A 19979-nucleotide genomic window follows, 5' to 3' on the forward strand; every position below is an offset into this window, starting at 1 on the left:
AAAAAAAAAAAAAAAAAATGCTAGAGTGCTGGGCCGGGCATGGTGGCTCATGCTTGTAATCCTAGCACTCTGGGAGGCTGAGGTGGGGGTGGTAGGAGTAAGGGAGGTGGGCGGGGGAGGGGGATTGCTTGGGCTCACAGGTTGGAGACCAGCCTGAGCAAGAGCAAAAGAGTGAGACCCCCATCTCTACTAAAAATAGAAAATTTGAGGCAAGAGGATCACTTGAGCCCAAGAGTTGGGAGGTTGCTGTAAGTGCTAATGCCACAGCGCTCTACCCAGGGTGACAGCTTGAGGCTCTGCCCCATCCCACCCCCCCAAAACTAGAGTGTTGTTATGTTTCCCCTAAATACCTCAACATCCATATTAATAATAGAATTTTATTTTTGCTTTTTAAACATTTACTAGTTAAAAGTAAAAATTATATACATGGAAGTCTCAGATTCTTGGCTCGGCACCTATAGCTCAGTGGCTAGGATGCCGGTCACATATACCAGAGTTGGCGAGTTTGAATCCAGCCAGGGCCTGCCAAACAACAATGACAACTACAACAAAAAAATAGCTGGGCATTGTGGTGGGCGCCTGTAGTCACAGCTACTTGGGAAGCTGAGGCAAGAGAATCACTTAAACCCAAGAGTTTGAGGAGGTTGTTGTGAGCTGTGATGCCGTGGCACTCTGCCCAGGACAACAGCTTGAGACTCTGTCTCAACAAAAAAAAAGGAAGTCTCACATTCCTACCTCCCATCCTGTTCCTTACGTTGATAAGGAACCATTTTCTTATCATTTGAAAATGATAAGTAACCATTTTCTATTTTTCTTTTACAGTTATTTTTTGGCCAGGGCTGGGTTTGAACCTGCCACCTCCAGCATATGGGGTTGGCGCCTTGCTCCTTGAGCGACAGGCGCTGCCCATTTTCTATTTTTCTTTCTTTCTTTTTGGCTGGGGCTAGGTTTGAACCTGCCACCTCCGGAATATGGGGCCTGCGCCACCCCATTTTCTATTTTTCTTTACTTTCATATTTAATCAGTGTTTTTTGTTGTTTGAGACCAACTCTCCTTGTGTTGCTCCACACGGAGTGCAGTGGCATCATCATAGCTCACTGCAGCCTCAAACTCTGGCTCCAGTGGTCTTCCCAGAGTGCTGAGATTACAGGCTGAAGCCACTGTTCCTAGCCTATGTTTCTTCTTTTTCTTTTTAAGGTGAAAAAAATGCATACATGTATTATTCCTTTCTTATGCAACATAAAGGGTACTACATATACTCTCTCATTCTGCTTTTTTGTTAAATCCTAGGAATTTCTCCTTCTCAGAGATCCATCCTTTCTTCCTTCCTTCCTTCCTTCCTCCTTCCCTCCCTCCCTCCCTCTCTCTCTTTCTTTCCTTCTTTTGACAAGGCTTTACTCTGTGGCTCAGGCTCAATGCAGCCTTAAACCTGGGCTCAAGTGATCCTCTAGCAGCTAGCCTCAACCTCCCAAGTAGCTGGGCCTATAGGCACTATTCCTGGTTACTTTTTGTTTGTTTGTTTGTTTTCGAGACAAGAGTCTCACTTTATCGCCCTTAGTAGACTGCCATGGCATCACACGGCTCACAGCAACTTCCAACTGGGCTTAGGCAATTCTCCTGCCTCTGCCTCCCGAATAGCCTGGACCACAGCCGCCCACCACAACGCCCAGCTATTTTTTTGTTGCAGTTTAGCTGGGGCTGAGTTTGAAACCCCCACCCTCGGTATATGGGGCCGGCGCCCTACCCACTGAGCAACAGGCGCTGCCCATACTTGGTTACATTTTAAATTCTTTTATAGAGATGGAATCTCAAACTCCTAAGTTCAAGCCATCCTATACCTCCACCTCCCAAAGTGTTGGGATCATAGATGTGAACCACTGCACTGAGCCAGAGATTTTCTTTTATTCTTTTTCTTTTTTGAGACAGAGTCTCACTTTGTCACCCTTGGTAGAGTGCCATGGTGTTATAGCTCACAGCAACTTCAAACTTCTGGGCTCAAGCGATTCTCTTGCCTCAGCCTCCCAAGTAGCTCGGACTACAGACGCTGACCAAAACACGTGGCTATTTTAGAGACGAGGTTTTGTTCTGGCTCAGGCTGGTCTTGAACCTATGAGCTCAGGCAATCTACCTGTCTCGGCCTCCAAGTGCTGGGATTATAGGCATGAGCCACAGTGCCTGGCAAGAGATTTTCTTAATTCTTTTCATGACTCCAGGGTACAAATTGTGCAGATATACCATAATTTATTCAACACATCACCTATGGGTTTGCAACTAGGTTCTTCCAAATATTTAGGTATTACAAATAATGCTGTAGTGAAAAAGTCCTGAATACACATTGCTGTATTTTGAATTTATGGTGGTATAGCTTCAGAGTAAATTCCTGGAAGCGGAGTTCCTAGGTCAGAAGCCAATGGGCATGTAATCGCAGAAGTGCATTATCAGATATAGACAAATTCCCTTCTGCAGGGTCTTTAGCTTTTGGCACTCCCATTAGCCATTACTAGAGTGCCTGTTTTCTCCCAGCCTCACTGAGAGTGTTTTGTTAGTTTTCTTTTGCTACTTAGAAATTGCCACAATCTTAGTGACTTAAAACATAATATTTATTATCTCATAGTTTCTTTCTTTCTTTATTTTATTTTTTATTTTTTTGAGACAGAGTCTCAAGCTGTTGCCCTGGGTAGAGTGCTGTGGCATCATAGCCCATAGCAACCTCCAACTCCTGGGCTTAAGTGATTGTGTTGCCTCAGCCTCCCAAGAAGCTGAGATTACAGGTGCCTACCACTACGCCTGGCTATTTTTTGGTTGTAGTTGTCATTGTTTGGCAGGCCGGGGCTGGATTCGAACCCCCAGCTCTGGTGTATGTGGCTGACGCCCTAGCCACTTGAGCTACAGGCACCGGGTCTATCTCATAGTTTCTGTGCATCAGGAATTTGAGCATAGCTTAGCTGGGCCCTGTGCTCAGGGTCATTCAGGGCTATGAACAAGATGCTGGCTATGTTGAATTCTCACCTAGAGGCTCCATTAGAGAAGGATCAGCTTCTAGGTTTATTCCAGCCTCAGAGACAAAGTGAGACACTGTCTCAAAAAAAAGTGAACTGAACCAAATCTGTTTATTTCTTTTAAGATAGAAATCAAATTAGTCATGACACTTCACAAGAGAAAAAAAAATTAACCATCTGTTTGTCTTTATTAGTAATTGTTTTCTTTTTCTTTCTTTCTTTTTTTTGGTGGGGGGGGGAGACAGAGTCTCACTTTGTCACCCTCAGTAGAGTGCTGTGGCATCTTAGCTCTCTCTTTTTTAGAGATGAGGTCTTTTCTTGCTTAGGCTGGTCTTGAACTCATGAGCTCAGGCAATCCACCCACCTCGACCTTCCAAGTGCTGCAATTACAGGCGTGAGCCACCACCGCGCAGTCTTATTAGTAACTGTTTTTCATAAATAAATCCATATTTTGTTTCAAAAATATATTAATTAAAAAGGAAAACCCAGCTTGGCGCCTGTAGCTCAGGCAGCTAGGGTGCCAGCCACATACACAGGAGCTGGCAGGTTCGAATCCAGCCTGGGCCAAAAAATAGCTGGGCATTGTGACAGATGCCTATAGTACCAGCTACTTGGGAGGCTGAGACAAGAGAATTGCTTGGGCTCAGGAGTTTGAGGTTGCTGTGGGCTGTGACACCATAGCACTCCACCCAGGGTGACAACGTGAAACTCTGTCTCAGAAAAAAAAAAAAGAAAGAAAGAAAACCCAACTCACTTTGGGTCCTATACTTGATCTTGACTATCTGGAACATAACTGAAAATTAGATAATAAGCAAACATTGCCCCAACATTCATTTTAGTTGGGGAATTACTTTAAGAAATATGGTTATTTGATTTTTTCTTTTACAGAAGATTACAAGCAACATTAAAATAAAGAAAGGCTGCTAGAGGTATACAGATAGCAGCAATAAAAAATAATAGCTGATAGGGCGGTGCCTGTGGCTCAAAGTAGTAGAGTACCAGCCCCATATACGGGAGGTGGCAGGTTCAAACCCAGCCCTGGTGAAAAACTAAAAAAAAAGAAAATAACAGCTGATAACCAAACCAAAGGGAAAAGATACAAAAACTATAAAAAGAAAATTAAAAAGGCATAGCATTTTCTTTTTTTTAAGGCATAGCATTTTGAGATTACTCAATGAAGTGCGTCTTAACCTAGGAATTTCATCATTATCATACTGGCAATCATAGCTGTATGTGTTGTCATCTATGTTGCTCATCCTTACACAACTTTGACTCAAATCTATTGGGGAAATTCTCTAGAGCTGAGACCAATCCAGAACTGTGAATGGCCTGGGATTTTATCCTCCTTCCAAGTTGGAAAGGTATTCTGTTACTGTTTCATGGAGATTAGCAGAAGACATGATATTTCTGGATCAGAGATGAAGGACTTTTATTACACATAGCAGAGGCAGGAGCCAGAGCTTTAGGGTTATGCCAGTTCCCTATATCCCTCAAGTCCCACAAGTGACACACATGAGCTTACATGGATGCCTGCACACACAGTGGGTTATGTCATAGGAGAATAATATTGAGCTTGGGGAATTCACCACTTTTGAATAGTTGTTGAACAGTAAGTTGAAGCAATTCTGTTCTTTTTTTAAGTTTTATTAAATCGTAACTGTGTACATTGATGCATTTATGGGGTTCAGTGTACTGATTTGATACACAATGTGAAATGCTTACATCAAACTGATTAACACATCCATAACCTTGCTTACTTATTTGTTGTGGTTAGACAATTATACTCTTTTTTTCTTTCTTTTTTTGAAACAGTCTCACTGTGTTGCCCTGGGGAGAGTGCTGTGGCGTCACAGCTGACAGCAACCTACAACTCTTGGGCTTAAGCCCAAACTCTTGCCTCAGCCTCTTGAGTAGCTGGGACTACAGGTGCCCACCACAAGGCCTGGCTATTTTTTTGTTGCAGTTTCATTGTTGGGCAGGCCTGGGCTGGATTCGAAACTGCCAGCTCTAGTGTATGTGGCCAGTGCCCTAGCCGCTGAGCTACAAGTGCTGAGCCTATACTCTTTTCTTAATAGTTTTGAAATGTACCATTGCATTATGCCAATTCTGCTCTTTATCTGAGAGGGGGGAATGTTAACTCATCTCCTGAGCTTGCCTGATACAAAGTTAGGGATTTTTGGCAATCTAATAGGTGAGAAATGATATTTCAATATTGTTTTGATTTGTAATTCTCTTTTGTAATGAGGTTAAACATCTTTTCATATGTTGAAGTGAGATGTATATTTTTTATGAACTGTATTTGTACTTTATTTTCATTTTAGAGAGAAAACTGGAGTCAAAGTGAATTAGAAACTTGTCCAAAGACATGCAAGTAAGTGACAAAGCTAATGTTTGAACCTGAATATCAGCAATGCCTATGCAAAGTTATCAATCTATTGCCTCTCAATTCCACAGTTGGCCTGCTCTTTGAAAGTGAATCTGAGCCTCAGCCTGAGCCTGAGCAAGAGCTAGATACCATCTCTACAAAAAGATAGAAAAATTCACTGGGCTTGGTGGTTCATACCTATAGTCCCAGCTACTGGTGAGGCTGAACCAGGAGGATGGCTTGAGCCCAGGAGTTTGTTGTTGCAGTGAGCTATGACGACACCACTGCATGCACTCTAGCTGGTGGACAGGGAGAGACTGGTTTTTTGTTTGTTTTTCTTTTTGAGACAGAGCCTACCTCACAGCAACTTTAGACTGCTAAGTTTAAGTGATCCTCCTGCTTCAGCATCCAGAGTAGCTGGGACTACAGGAGCCTGCCACAACACCCAGCTAATTTTTTTTTTCTATTTTTAACGGAGATGGGGTCTTGTTCTTGCTCAGCAGGTCTTGAACTCCTGAGCTCAAGGGATTCTTCCACCTCTACCTCCCAGAGTGTTAGGAGTACAAGCGTGAGCCAACAGCGGGGCGAGAGTGACTGTTTCAAAAAGAAAAAGGAAAGAAAAAAAAAAAGGAAAGAAAAAGAAAGTGAATCTGGACTTTTTTTCCTGTGCGGCTGGCATTGAAGCGTTGTCAGTAGAGGGCGCTGGAGAGACATTTGCAGGAGAAGGGGTTTGTTTCCCCTTCCCTCCCCTTGGTGAGTTCCCTAGCTAGCCTTATGTGCGGCTGGCATTGAAGCGTTGTCAGTAGAGGGCGCTGAAGAGACATTTGCAGGAGAAGGGGTTTGTTTCCCCTTCACTCCCCTTGGTGAGTTCCCTAGCTAGTCTTATGTAGTGCCGGGTGGCCTTTCCTGCACCAGTCTCCTAGTCACAGCATCCATCAGTGCCCAGTCCCCCTCAGGCAATTTTGTAGAATGCCTCTGGTGAGACATCTTGTGGTGAAGTCTCCTCTGGCACCCTAGTTCCAGGAGGAAGATTTCCAGTAAGTTCTGTGGCTGCAGTTCTCCCTTTCCAAAAACGTCTGGGTCTCTTCTGGGGAGTGTATACCTTGGACTAGATGGAGGAGTAGTGGCTGATCCCTATATTATAGTCTTTAGACTTGACTTTACTTTCTTGGGTGCTAAGATGTAGCATCCAAGGAAGAGTTTCTTCCTCCCCCAGGTCTGAGATCCAGACACCACTGGAGAGGGCTAGCATTGGCAGAGAAGTCCATGTGGTGCTGTGTCAGTGGAACCTGTGGGAAATCTCCCCCCTGGAACTTGCCAGTGAATTTGGAGCTGAAAGGCAATAAATCCATAGCTGGCACATGTCCTGGGACCAGCCCTGTGCCCAGTGTGTCTATGGAAAACAGATAATATTTACATTGTTCACTTAGCTGAGTTTTTGTGCTAATTAAAGTGAAAGAGCATATTTGAAATGCTTTATAAAAGATGTGTTAAGATAGGATTAAAAAAAAATTGGCTTCAAAGATGCCTTTCCTTGGTTTCAGGCTCTCTGATGTGAATACCTTGTTGATTTTTCTCAAGCTCTAGACTACTTGAAGTTTTTCCTTAGCTCAAGCTCTGGTTTCTCACTGATTTGGTATTTGCTGAAGCACATTCACTTGGTGGCTATTAAGTCAGGCTCTAGCCTTCCAAAAGTTAGGTAGCTGTATGTGTATCTATTAATGTTTAGCATCCAGGCATTCCTTCCCAGGGACTTGCCTATATTAACTCAGTTACATTATTTTCCATCTTTCTTAAGGTAAGATTTACATACAGCAAAATTACTCATTATAATTTTTCTTTTTCTTTTTTTTTTTTTTTTTTTGAGACAGAGTCTCACTCTGTTGCTCTAGGCTAGAGTGCCATGGCATCAGCCTAGCTCACAGCAATCTAAAACTCCTAGATTCAGGCAATCCTTCTGCCTCAGCCTCTTGAGTAGCTGGGACTACAGGCCCCTGCCAAAACACCCAGCTGATTTTTCTATTTTTAGTGGAGATGAGGGTCTGGCTCTTGCTCAAGCCAGTCTTTTTAACTCCTGAGCTCAAGGGATCCCTCCCGCCTCAGCATCCCAAAGTGTTAGGAGTATAGGTGTGAGCCACTGTGCCCAGCCAAAGATTTTTTCTTAGTCATTTAATTTCTTCCCTCCAAGTGTAGTGACTGTTATTTTTTTTGTTTTTGTGACAAAGTCTCACTCTCCTTGGGTAGAGTTCCATGGTATCATCATAGCCCACAGCCTCAAACTCTTGGACTCAAGTGATTCTCTTGCCTTAGCCTTCTGAGTTGCTGGGACCAAAGGCACCCACCACAACGCCTGGCTAGTTTTTCTATTTTTGGTAAGGCAAGGGTTTTGCTGTTGCTCAGGCTGGTCTCCAACTCCTGAGCTCAGGCAATCCACCCACCTTGGCCTCCGGAGAGTTAAGATTACAGACCTCAGCCTCCATGCCCCCTTTATGCTTTTTAACCGCTGAAAGAGACCCTTAGGGTAGCAGCCATCCCTTCTTCTTTAGTAACAGCTCCTATACCTGGGATGGAAGTGGGGGTACAGCATGTTTGTAGGATAGTGCACTGTCTTCCGCCTGTGAACATACACATTACAGCCATAGCTTATTCAACCTCTTGGTTCAAGACGAGATAATCAGATTCTCTTTCTCAGGCCTTTGAAATGTGGACCATAGGGTCATAGAGACTGTCAGTGGAACTGCATTGTACTAATTGCAGGATCCTGGAGACACACAGTAGTTCTGGTAATTTCTTCCCTTTCTATCCCTTGAACTTTCCCTTTATTTAAAAGTTAGAGTTTAACTAACTCTAACTTAGAGTGGGTGGTGCCTGTGGCTCAAAGGAGTAGGGCGCAGAACCCACATGCTAGAGGTGGTGGGTTCAAACCCAGCCCTGGCCAAAAACTGCAAACAAAACAAAGAAACAAACAAAGTTTGGCTCAGGCCTATAATCCTAGCACTCTGGGAGGCCGAGGTGGGTGGACTGACTGAGCTCAGGAGTTTGAGACCAGCCTGAGCCAGAGCTAGACCCTGTCTCTAAAAATAGCCGGGCGTCGTGGCAGGTGCCTGTAGTCTCAGCTACTGGGGAGGCTGAGGCAGTACCGCTTCAGCTCAAGAGTCTGAGGTTGCTGTGAGCTATGACGCTACTGCACTCTACAGGAGGAAACAGTGAGAGTCTTGTCTCAAAAAAAAAAAAAGTATGGGGGCTTTTGCCTGGAGGCAGAGGTAGGAGGACTGCTTGAGACTAGGAGTTGGAGACCAGCTTGAGCAAAAAAAAAAAAAAAGAAAAAAAACCCAAGTCTTTCTTAAAAAGTAGTAGGATTAATCGCAGAATTACGTCTTCCGGAACAACTCTAACCGAACCACACCGTCAAAAGTAGAAAAAGCCAGATTAGGGTGGCGCCTGTGGCTCAGTGAGTAGGGCGCCGGCCTCATATACCGAGGGTGGCGGGTTCGAACCCGGCCCCAGCCAAACTGCAACAAATAGCCGGGCGTTGTGGCGGGCGCCTGTAGTCCCAGCTACTCGAGAGGCTGAGGCAAGAGAATCGCTTAAGCCCAAGAGTTGGAGGTTGCTGTGAGCTTTGACTTCACAGCACTGTACGGAGGGCAATAAAGTGAGACTCTGTCTCTAAAAAAAAACCCCAAAAAGCCATATTATAAACGCTTACTAAAAGTAAGAGTCCGCGGAAGCGGGGCTTTATACAAATGTAAATCGTGTACTATATATACAAGATTTTTTTCTCCCGGCGTAAGCATCCAATGGGGACAGATCTGTTTCCTGGCTCGTAAAGGGCAAAAGCTTTGTACTCTGCCAGGAAATTCTCAAAGCAGGGTTGCAGAAAGTTCCGAGAGGAGGGTTGGGGGAACGCAAGCCTACCGTAGACCCTCGGCTGGGAAAAACACTTTGCTACGTGGTGACACACGCTACGTGTTAAAGCGCAGGCGCGGAGGGGGCGGGGCCGAAGAGGGCAAAGGAGAGGGTCGATTGGTCGGATTCGGGTGGGCACCACCCTTTTCTTGCGTCAGACGGTCACGTGGTCGGCGGGAGCGAACGAACGGAGTTTGTAAGGTTTTACAGCAGCGCGCACCGGCACTGTAGGTACTGTGGGGACAAACGTAGGTTGTCTGTGGGTGTTGTGTGAGGTGCCACAGTTCCCTGCCTTCGCTACGAAGACTTGAGCATATCCACCCAGTGTGAGAAAGGTGGCAGGAGGTGGGTACGCAGGAGCGCAACGTGTACAGCTTCTGGACAGTCCACTTTCGGTCCTGCCGACCCGCGACCGGGTACTACGACGGTTGTGGGGCGGCGGCCGAGAAAGGGTCTAGGCTAGGGGTTGATGAACGGTCGCGGGAGCCCGGGCGGGGTTGGGAAGTGAGGCTGTCCCATTGGCTGAGTCGGTTTTGGCGCGCTCTCCCTTCCGCGCTCCTATTGGCTGGCGAACGCTGTCCTGAGGCGCATTGGGCGGTTGGTGGGCTCTGGCGGGCGGGCCACAACGCCCGCCCCCTCTCTGGGCACTGGTCTTCTGGGACCTATCGGGTGGGGTTGCCCCTGAGTTGCGGGACACTGCGTCTGGCCGTGGGGATCAGGCAGAACTTCAGGATTCTTTTGCCTGTTCAGTAAGTGATCGTGATCTAAGGTGGCCCTTAAACGTGGCTTACGGGTAAAGGTCTCTGAATTCTGCATCTCTTTTTAAAAAAAAGACAACCGGTGTGGGTGACACTGTGATTTCGCTCGTGCATCCCCTCTTCCTTTAGATCCTGTCCGTGAGCAATAAAAAGCAAAGGTGCAAAGTTGCTGACAAAGGTGTGGTAAACATGGGTATGTCGCAGTTTGGGGCGAAGTCACCTAACGAAATCGGATGTTTTACGAAGTAATATTTATTTCTGACATGCAGTGCACTTTGATATTTTCTCGTCTCTTACATTATTTTAAGTTGCGTTTTTCTAAATTGTGTTGCTCAAGACCTACTAAATGATTTTGGGATCCCAGCCCACGATCGAAGTGTTAAAAACATTTTCCTGGCTGGGCTTCACGGGTCTCAACCAGCATTTTCTTAACATGAGTAGAATGGAAAAATAGGATGCACGACACACAATTAGATTACATTTTGTTTCCTAAGTTTTTCCATTTGCATGTGTGCTAGGGCGCAGTGTAAAATATAATGATAGAAGAAATGGGTCTAAGTCAAAATTTGAAAGCCATACACTGATTGAAGGCATGAGCACAGAAATCAGGGGTATGTGTTGTTAGCAAGGCACGGCTGAGGGGTTCAGATGTTGAGTTTTGAGTGAATCTGGCCCAGTGGTCTAGTTAACAACATTACCTATCCTTTTATCTCCTGCTCCCTTTACCTTATTGGTTAGTCCTTCAGTTCATGTTAGTGGCTAAAAATTTCCTACAAATGTAAATACATGATCTCATTTGATTGGATATTAAGTTATTGCCAGAGCCAAGTTTATCATACCTTATATCTACCTTTAAACTGCAAAGTTAGGATGCTATTCTTTCTTTTTTTTTTTTTTTTTTTTTGCAGTTTTTGGCTGGGGCTGGGTTTGAACCCTCCACCTCCAGCATATGGGGCCAGTACCCCACTCCTTTGAGCCACAGGTGCCGCCTGGATGCTATTCTTTAAAATAGTCTTGGCACAACTAAGAATCTTTGTGTTTTTGTTTTCTTTTTTCTTCTTTTTTTTTAGAGACAGAGTCTCACATTATCACCCTGGGTAGAATGCCATGTGTCACAGCTCACAGCAGCCTCCAGCTCCTGGGCTTAGGCGATTCTTTTGCTTCAGCCTCCCAAGTACATAGCTGGGATTACAGGTGCCTGCCACAATGCTGGGCTATTTTTTTTTAATTAATTAATTTTTATTAAATCATAACATTGTACATTGATGCATTTATGGGGTTCAGGGTACTGCTTCGATATACAATAGCCAGGCTATTTTTTTTGTTGCAGTTTGGCCCTCCACCCTCAGTATATGGGGCGGGCACCCTACCCACTGAACCAGGCACTGCCTAGTGTTTTGCTTTTCATGGTGACAATTTCTTAGACCTTCCAGAACCCTCAATTTAATCCAAGATACTATGCTTTATAAATTTGTTTAATATATATTATTTCCTTTTTGTAACATGATTTTTTTCAGTCTTAATTATCATGTGTGTATGTGTGTATAGGTATCAAAAGTTACTTTGTTTAGTCCCTTAGTCATTGACAGGCTAAGTTTGGATTGAGTAAGAAAAGATGATAGTTCTGTGATACAATGGTTTGATTTTTATAGTTGTAAATACTTAGTTTTAAGTACTTTCAACAGAATCTAGACTCCACCTTCAGGGTAAACTGTATTCTGTTTCTTAATTTCTAGTCTTTTGCGTTTCACGAGCTGTGTAATGAATCCCAGTATGAAACACAAACAAGAAGAAATGAAAGAAAATGTAAAGGTATGTGATAGAGTAACTTTAATCTTTTGTAGAAAACGTGGTTAAAAGTATTTTAACATAATTTAGCCCAATTACCTGCCTATAATTTCTATGAACTTGAGTTGCAGATTCCCCCCTTAAAAAAAAATAGTCGGGCATTGTAGCAGGCACCTGTGGTCCCAGCTACTCTGGAGGCTGAGGCAAGAGAATCGCCTAAGCTCAAGAGCTGGAGGTTGTGGTGAGCTATGATGCCATAGCATTCTACCGAGGGTAGTGAGGTAAGTGAGACTCTGTCTCTAAAAAACCTCTAGCTCTTGGGGTTAGGTGATTCTCTTGCCTCAGTCTCCCAAGTAGCTGGGACCACAGGCACCCATCACAATGCCTGGCTATTTTTTGTTGCAGTTCGGCCAGGGCTGGGTTTGAATCTACCACCCTCGGTATATAGGGCCGACGCCCTGCTCACTGAGCCACAGGTGCTGCCCAGATTTGCAACACTTTTTGAATCCCTGTATTAAAATCTTTACTGGAAATCTTTATTTTAATTTAATTTATTATTTAAAAAAATTTTATTTTATAGAAAGTGTTTCGGGCTCGGTGCTTGTAGCTCAGTGAGTAGAGTGCTGGCCGTATACACCAAGGCTGGAGGGTTGGAGCCTGACCTGGACCTGCTAAAACAACAATGACAACTCCAATCAAAAACAGCCTGGTGTTGTGGAAGGCACCTGTAGTCCCAGCTACTTGCGAGGCTGAGGCAAGAGAATCACTTAAGCCCAAGAGTTTAACATTGCTGTGAGCTGTGATGTCATAGCACTCTACTGAGGGCGACATAGTGAGACTATCTCAAAAAAAAAAAAAAAAAAAAGAGTTTCACTTTGTTGCCCCTGGTAGAATGCCATGGTGTCTTGGCTCACAGCAACCTCAGATCTCAACCTCCTGGGCTCAAGCCATTCTCTTGCCTCAGCTTCCTGAGTAGCTAGAATTACTGGTGCCTGCCACAATGCCCAGCTATTTTTAGAGGTGGGGGTCTCACTGTAGCTCAGGCTGGTCTAGAACTAACAAGCTCAGGCGATTCGGGGGGCCTTGGCCTCCCAGAGTGTTGGGATTACTGGCATGAGCCACCATGCTGGGCCTTTGGCCCTCTTCACTGGAAATCTTATTCCAGATGTTCTTATGGCCGTAGGACAGAGTTTTGAGTTGGTAACTTTGGGTCTACTTTTATGTTTCTAAATGAATTTACACTTTTAGCTAGGTCCTACCACACAACTTAAACTGTATGAGTATGTTGGGAATTTATTGGTCCACATCTTAAGGAAATCTGTCAATTTGCAGATTTAAATAAAGTGCAGGAAATAAAAGCCATTGATAAGTGTAAGGAAGAACTTTTTTTTTTTTTCTTTTTTTTAGTGACAGAGTCTTACTTTGTCACCCTTGGTAGAGTGCTGTAGTGTCACAGCTCACAGCAACCTCTAGCTCTTGGGCTTCGGTGATTCTCTTGCCGAGTAGCTGGGACTAGAGGCGCCCACCGCAGTGCCTGGCTATTTTTTCCAGCCCCCCATCCCCCCAGTTTTTGGTTCGGGCTGGGTTTGAACCTCTGTCATATGGGGCCGGTGCCCTACTCCTTTGAGCCACATGTGCCACTCCACACCTGGCTATTTTTTTGTTGCAGTTTGGCTGGGGCCAGGTTTGAACCCACCACCCTTGGTATATGGGGCTGGTGCCCTGCTCACTGAGCCACAGGCACCGCCCAGGAAGAACCTTTTGGTGGGTAGTTTTTGTTTGCCTTGTTTTTCTAAGGGTTTGTTACATTGTTTTTTTCTTGACTATGTTGATGATTTGCAGATTTGATTCTATCACCTTCCATATAGCATAATGATATTGTCCCACTGGGGTTTGTGTGTATTTCACTTTTTTCTTAGGAAGATTTTCAAATATTTAAAACTAGAATCAATAGTAGATTAATAGTTTACTCTCCTAGCTTCAACAACTATTAATATATGATCAATCTGGTTTCATCTATATCCTCATTTACCCCTCCTTTCAGTTAAATATTCTGAAGCAATTCATAGCCTAATAATTTACATAATTTCAGCAGACCTTTTTTTTTCTCGGTAGGGACAGAGTCTCACTTTATCGCCCTCAGTGGTAGAGTGCCGTGGTATCACACAGCTCATCGCAACCTCCAACTCCTGGATTTAGGCGATTCTTTTGCCTCAGCCTCCCGAGTAGCTGGGACTACAAGCGCCTGCCACAATGCCTGGCTTTTTTTTGTTGCAGTTTGGCCAGAGCTGGGTTCGAACCCACCACCCTTGGTATATGGGGCTGGTGCCATACTCACTGAGCCACAGGCACTGCCATAATTTCAGCAGATCTTTACATTTTTTTTTAAAGAAGTCTAATGTTTACTAGCTACAATAAAACTACACTTATCTTCAGGCCAGGTGTGGTGGTTCATGCCTGTAACTTTTGGAACGCTGAGGTGGGGGGATCTCTTGAGGCCAGAAGTTCGAGACCAGCCTGGGCAACATAATGAGACCTTGTATTTACAAAAAACTAAAAGAAAAAATGTAGCTGGACATGGTGACACATGTCTTTAGTCTCAGCTACTTGGGAAACTGGGGAGGCTGAAGCTGGAGGATCTCTTGAGCACAGGAGGTTGAGGCTGCAGTGAGCTATAATGATACTACTGTATTCTATTCCTGGTGACAGCAAGATTCTGTCTAAAAAATAGCAATACAAAACTGTCATCAATGTAAAAGACATTGGGTTTTATTTGGTTCTACCTCTAAAACTGAGACCTTCAGTGAGGTTAGTTGTCGGTTCAGCCTTAGTTTACTGATCTGTAAAATGAGGTGATTGGTCTAGAACAGCGGTTCTCAACCTTTGGGCCCCATATTATAGAGGTGGATGGATTGCTTGAGCTCAGGAGTTCCAGATCCCCTCTCTACCAAAAATAGAAAAAACTGAGGCAAGAGGATCACTGGGAGCTATGATGCCATGGCATTCTACCAAGGGTGAGAGCTTGAGACTCTGTCTCAAAAAAAAAAAAAAAAAAGAAAAGACCCATTTATAAAACTTCCTAGCTCTAAAAGTTATTCCAGTACATAACCTATATACAGAAAATAATAACAGTAATATTATTTTTTAGGCCGGAAGCTATAGAGCTTACACTTATAAAAGTTAAATTTTGGAATGGTTATTTTTCGCAATAGTAACTTTGTAACTTAGGTAACTTCTTTTGCCATTATTAACAAATATTTAAATAGTATATTAACACCTCTTGTTATTAAGGTTGCAAAGTTATATTTTCTTCTGTTTGTCAGAAGACTGTTAACTATATCTATAATCTAAATTATATCTGGAAGGTTGCCATGATATTTGTTCTCACAGTAGCCAGCATTTGTCCTTCTGTTAAATAGTTAGATAATAATCAGCAGTAGAAACTTTACCGTGGGAAAGGTGAACTCTTCTCATGTGAAGTACTGTGTGGAGTCAGTAACTTTCTCACGCTGCTATAGTATCATGTTCTGGTTAACCTTGTTTGAGTATTCACCATTGTTTGCTGTCCCATGGTGGCAGTATAACTAATGATTTTTTTCAAAAACAGAGCTTTCAGATCAGGAAATGTACAGGAAGATATTTACATACTATAAAGAAGGCATTATTTTTTCCCGAAAACAATAGCGTGGGCATTTTAAAGTAGATAGTATGCCTCAATCACTGACATTTTAACTGTCTTTTCATGAATGGGCTTGAAGCAGAACTGCTTCTACTATCAGGTAGTCACTGAGGTGGGATGTCTGTTATAGTTGCATTTGGTTTTGTGCAAAGTTTTTTTTTTTTTTTTGAGACAGAGTCTCACTATGTTGCCCTCAGTAGAGTACCATGGCCCACACAGCAACCTTAAACACTTGGGTTTAAGCAATTCTCCTTTTTTTTTTGAGACAGCCTCAAGCTATCACCCTGGGTAGAGTACTGTGGCATCACAGCTCACAGCAACCTCCAATTCCTGGGCTTAAGTGATTCTCTTGCCTCAGCCTCCGAGTAGCTGGGAATACAGGCTTCCACCACAATGCCCAGCTATTTTTTGGTTGTAGTTGTCATTGTTGTTTGGCAGGACTGGGCTGGAATCGAACCCGCCAGCTCTGCTGTATGTGGCTGGTGCCTTAGCCGCTTGAGCTACAGGTGCCAAGCCTATGTTCTTAAAAATTATATTCCTTTGGTGAAAGCATGTGAGGATATATGGGGATATTTGTGACTTAAGGAGGTCTGAGATGAATTCTTTTGATTGGGGGGAGGTATTTTGCAATGTAAATAAAGAACCTTTTTCCTCCAATTTACCTTTTTTGTGAGTTCATACTATAAATGCTGTGATATTTGGATTTATGAAAGTAGAATACCTTTGAGTTTCTAGTTTCTGAATAGAAAAGAGAGAATACAGATGTTCCTGTCATACTATAATTTTGTCATATATGGTTTGCAGGGTTTTTTGGCCTGAGTTTGAACTCTCCACCTCCAGTATATGGGGCTGGCGACCTACTCCTTGGAGCCATAGTGCCACCCTGTCATATATGGTTTGGACTTTTAGAGCAGAGAAATTTGGTTATGTTTGTTTTAACTAGATGGGATTAATTGGCAGAACAATCACAGCAAGGACATATATTGAGACATTACTCATTTACATCTAATTTGAGTGGTATGATCCATTGTAAAGGAATTTCTTCAAGTTTTATTATAATTTTGGGAAATAAGTTTGTCAGTTGAACAAACTGGTGTCTTGTTCATATGTAATATTGTAAAATCATCTAGCAGACCAAATATTAGTGTTCTTAGTGTTTCTTTTTTTCCCTAAACTATAGTAGGACTAAGACTAACTATATAGAAATTCAGTAATTAGACAATTATATAGAAACTCAGTAGCCAGATAATGAATTATCTTGACTTTTAGAATAGTCCTGTCCCAAGAAGAACTCTGAAGATGATTCAGCCTTCTGCAGCTGGATCTCTTGTTGGAAGAGAAAATGAGGTATGTGCTATAGGGCTAAAATGGGGTACGGGTGAGACTACATTTACATTAAACACATTTCTAAGATTTTCTTGGTCAGAAACATATGAATTGTTGAAATTTAGAAATAATTTAAGAATAATAATTACATATTCTCCCCCAAAGGTGTTTTTTGTTTTAATTATTCAATTTAAGAAATTCAAAGTTGCTATAAATACCTATAGAAATGGAATGATGTATTAAGTTATGAATTGTCCTATGGGAGTAATGTTTGAGATTCTTCATTTACTCCTGTGTGTAAACAGTGAACTCATGGAAGAATATATCTAGACTTTTTGCAGATTGAATTAATTACCTTTCCATGGTACTACATTTGAATACAGTGTTTAGACACAATGAAAGTAATTTCACCTTATCTTTAGACTCAAGTCTAATTCAAAATAGTAGTTGCAAATAAAATTTCTAAAATGTTACTTACATATTTTGGTAGACTTTTAAATTGTATAACTTTTTAAAAGATCCAGAGATGTCAAAAAGATAGATGAGTTCTTTCTCTCTTTTGTAAGCATTCTTTCTACTTTTTTCTATTCTTTTAAAAAAATACATTAAGGGGATACAGGTGCAGTTTTGTTAAATGGTTATAATGCATAGTGGTGAAGTCTAGGCTTGTAGTGTAACAATCACCCAGATAGTGTACATTGTACCTATAAGTAATTTTTTGGCTTACCTTACCCTCCCATAAAATCTCTAATGTCTGCTCTTCTTCTCTATGACCGTGTGTACACATTATTTAGATCCCACTTATATGTGAGAATATATAGTATTTGACTTTCTGTTTCTTGGTTATTTTACTTAAGATAATGTCTTCCAATTGCATCCATGTTGCTGTAAAAGACATGATTCGTTTTTATGGCTGAGTAGTATCCTATTACTACATTTTCTTTCTTTTTTTAAAATTTTTGAGACAGTCTCACTATGTTGGCCTTGGTAGAGTGCCATGGCATCAGAGCTTACACCAACCTCAAACCCTTGGGCTTAAGTGAGTCTCTTGCCTTAGCCTCCCAAGTAGCTGGTACTACAGGTGCCTGCCACAACGCCCGGCTATTTTTTGTTGCAGTTGTTTAGATGGCCCAGGCCGTGTTTGAACCTGCCACCCTCGGTGTATGTGGCTGGCACCATAACCACTGTGCTATGGGCACTGAGTCCCCATCACTACATTTTCTGTATCTGGCATCTGTTGATAGACACTTAGGTTGATATTATATCTTTGCTATTGTGACTAGTACTGTGATAGACAAGAGTTCAGGGATCTTTTTGATATAATGACTTCTTTTCCTTTGCAGATAAGGAAAGGAAAGATAACCAGTAGTGGGATTGCTGGATTGAATGATAACTCAATTTTCAGTTCTTTGAGAAATCTTCATAATGTTTTGCATAGAGGTTATAATAATTTACATTCCCACTAATAGTGTATAGGCATTCTCTTTGCATCCTCTGCAACATCTGTTATTTTTTGAATTCTTAGTAATAGCCATTTGATTGGTAGTAGATGCTATCTAATTATGGGTTTAATTTACAAATTTAATTCAAAATAGTAGTTGCAAATGATTAGTGATATAGAGCATTTTTCATATACTTATTGGCCATTCATATGTCTTAAATATTTGTCATATCTTTGCTTACTTTTTAATGGGGTTATTTGTCTTGTTGAGTTCCTTGCAGATTCTGAATACTAGTTTTTTGTCGGATGCATTTTCTTCCATTCTGTAGTTTGTCTGTTGACTCTGTTGGTTATTTCTTTTACTGTGCAGGTTTTTAATTAGTTTAATCAAGTCCCTGTTGTCTATTTCTCTTTTTGTTGGCATTTGCTTTTGAGGTCTTTTTTTTTTTTAAGAGACAGAGTCTTACTCTGTCGCCCTGGGTAGAGTGCTGCGGCATCGTAGCTCACAGCAACCTCCAGCTCTTGGGCTTAGGCTATTCTCTTGCCTCAGCCTCTTGAATAGCTGGGACTATAGGCACCCGCCACAAAACCTGGCTTTTTTTTTGTTGTTGCTGCAGTTTGGCTGGGGCCAGGTTCGAACCTGCCACCCTCCATATATGGGATCAGCGCTCTACTCACTGAGCCACAGGCGCTGCCCCAGCTTTTGAGGTCTTATTCATAAATTTTTTGCTTAGGCCAATGTCCAGAGAGTTTTTCCTAAGTTTTCTTACAGAATTTTTTTTTTTTTTTTTTTTTGAGACAGTGTTTTACTTTTTTCCCCTCAGTAGAGTGCTATGGCCTCATAGCTCACAGCAACCTCAAACTCTTGGGCTTAAGTGATTGTCTTGCCTCAGCCTCTCACGTAGCTGGGACTACAGGTGCTGACCACAATGCCCGGCTATTTTTTGTTGTAGTTGTCATTGTTGTTTAGCTGGCCTGGGTTTAGTTTGAACCCACCAGCCTGGGTTTATGTGGCTGGCGCTGTAACCATTGTGTTACGGGCCTCAAGCCTAGAATTTCTTTTTTTTAAGACAGGTAAGAAGGGAGAGATAGTCTTCTAGAAGCTTTATAGTTTCAGGTCTTACATTTAAGTTCTTAATCTAGCTTGCGTTAATTTTTATATATGGTGACCAATGTGGGTCCATTTTCTCCTGGGCTCAAGTGATCCTCTTGCCTTAGCCTCCTAAGTAGCTGGGACTACAGTCTCCTGCTGGCTATTCAGATTTCCTTTTCAATTATTGAAAAGGCTATCCTTAAAAAAAAAAATAAAGAAAAGGCTGTCCTTTCCCCCAAATATGTTATTGTTGACTTTGTCAAAGATCAGTTAGCTGTAGGTATGTGGCTTTATTTCTGGGTTCTCTTTTCAGTTCCTTTGTTCTGTGTGTCTTTATATCAGTACTATGCTATTTGGGTTATTAGAGCCTTGTAGTATAATTTGAAGTCAGGTAATACGATGCCTCCAGCTTTATTTATTTATTATTTTTGCCTATAATTGCTTTGGCTATGCAAGTTCTTTTTTGATTCCATGTGAATGTTAGGATTTTTTTTCTTTTTTTTTTTGAGACAGAGCCTCAAGCTGTCCCCCTGGGTAGAGTGCCATGGCTTCACTGCTCACAGCAATCTCCAACTCCTGGGCTCAAGCGAGTCTCCTGCCTCAGCCTCCCAAGTAGCTGGGACC

General features: G+C 42.5%; 1 protein-coding gene across 2 annotated transcripts in view; it reads left to right on the forward strand.

Moving 5' to 3' along the window:
- The window catches only part of GMNN (geminin, DNA replication inhibitor), a 72029-nt gene that overhangs the window by 44577 nt on the left and 7473 nt on the right, over window positions 1-19979 (forward strand). Inside the window, exons 3-5 of one of the 2 annotated variants that reach the window (XM_023512317.1) lie at window positions 5321-5370; window positions 11765-11840; window positions 16765-16842. In XM_023512317.1, coding sequence (XP_023368085.1) covers window positions 11790-11840; window positions 16765-16842 — 129 coding nt within the window. In that variant the 5' untranslated portion in view covers window positions 5321-5370; window positions 11765-11789. Of the gene's footprint in view, window positions 1-5320; window positions 5371-9483; window positions 9616-11764; window positions 11841-16764; window positions 16843-19979 lie in introns of those variants that run through there. The other variant, XM_012804218.2, reaches the window with a different exon arrangement.

Source organism: Otolemur garnettii, unplaced genomic scaffold, assembly GCF_000181295.1.
Source record: "Otolemur garnettii isolate 467f Iridium unplaced genomic scaffold, OtoGar3 scaffold00026, whole genome shotgun sequence".
NCBI lineage: Eukaryota > Metazoa > Chordata > Mammalia > Primates > Galagidae > Otolemur > Otolemur garnettii.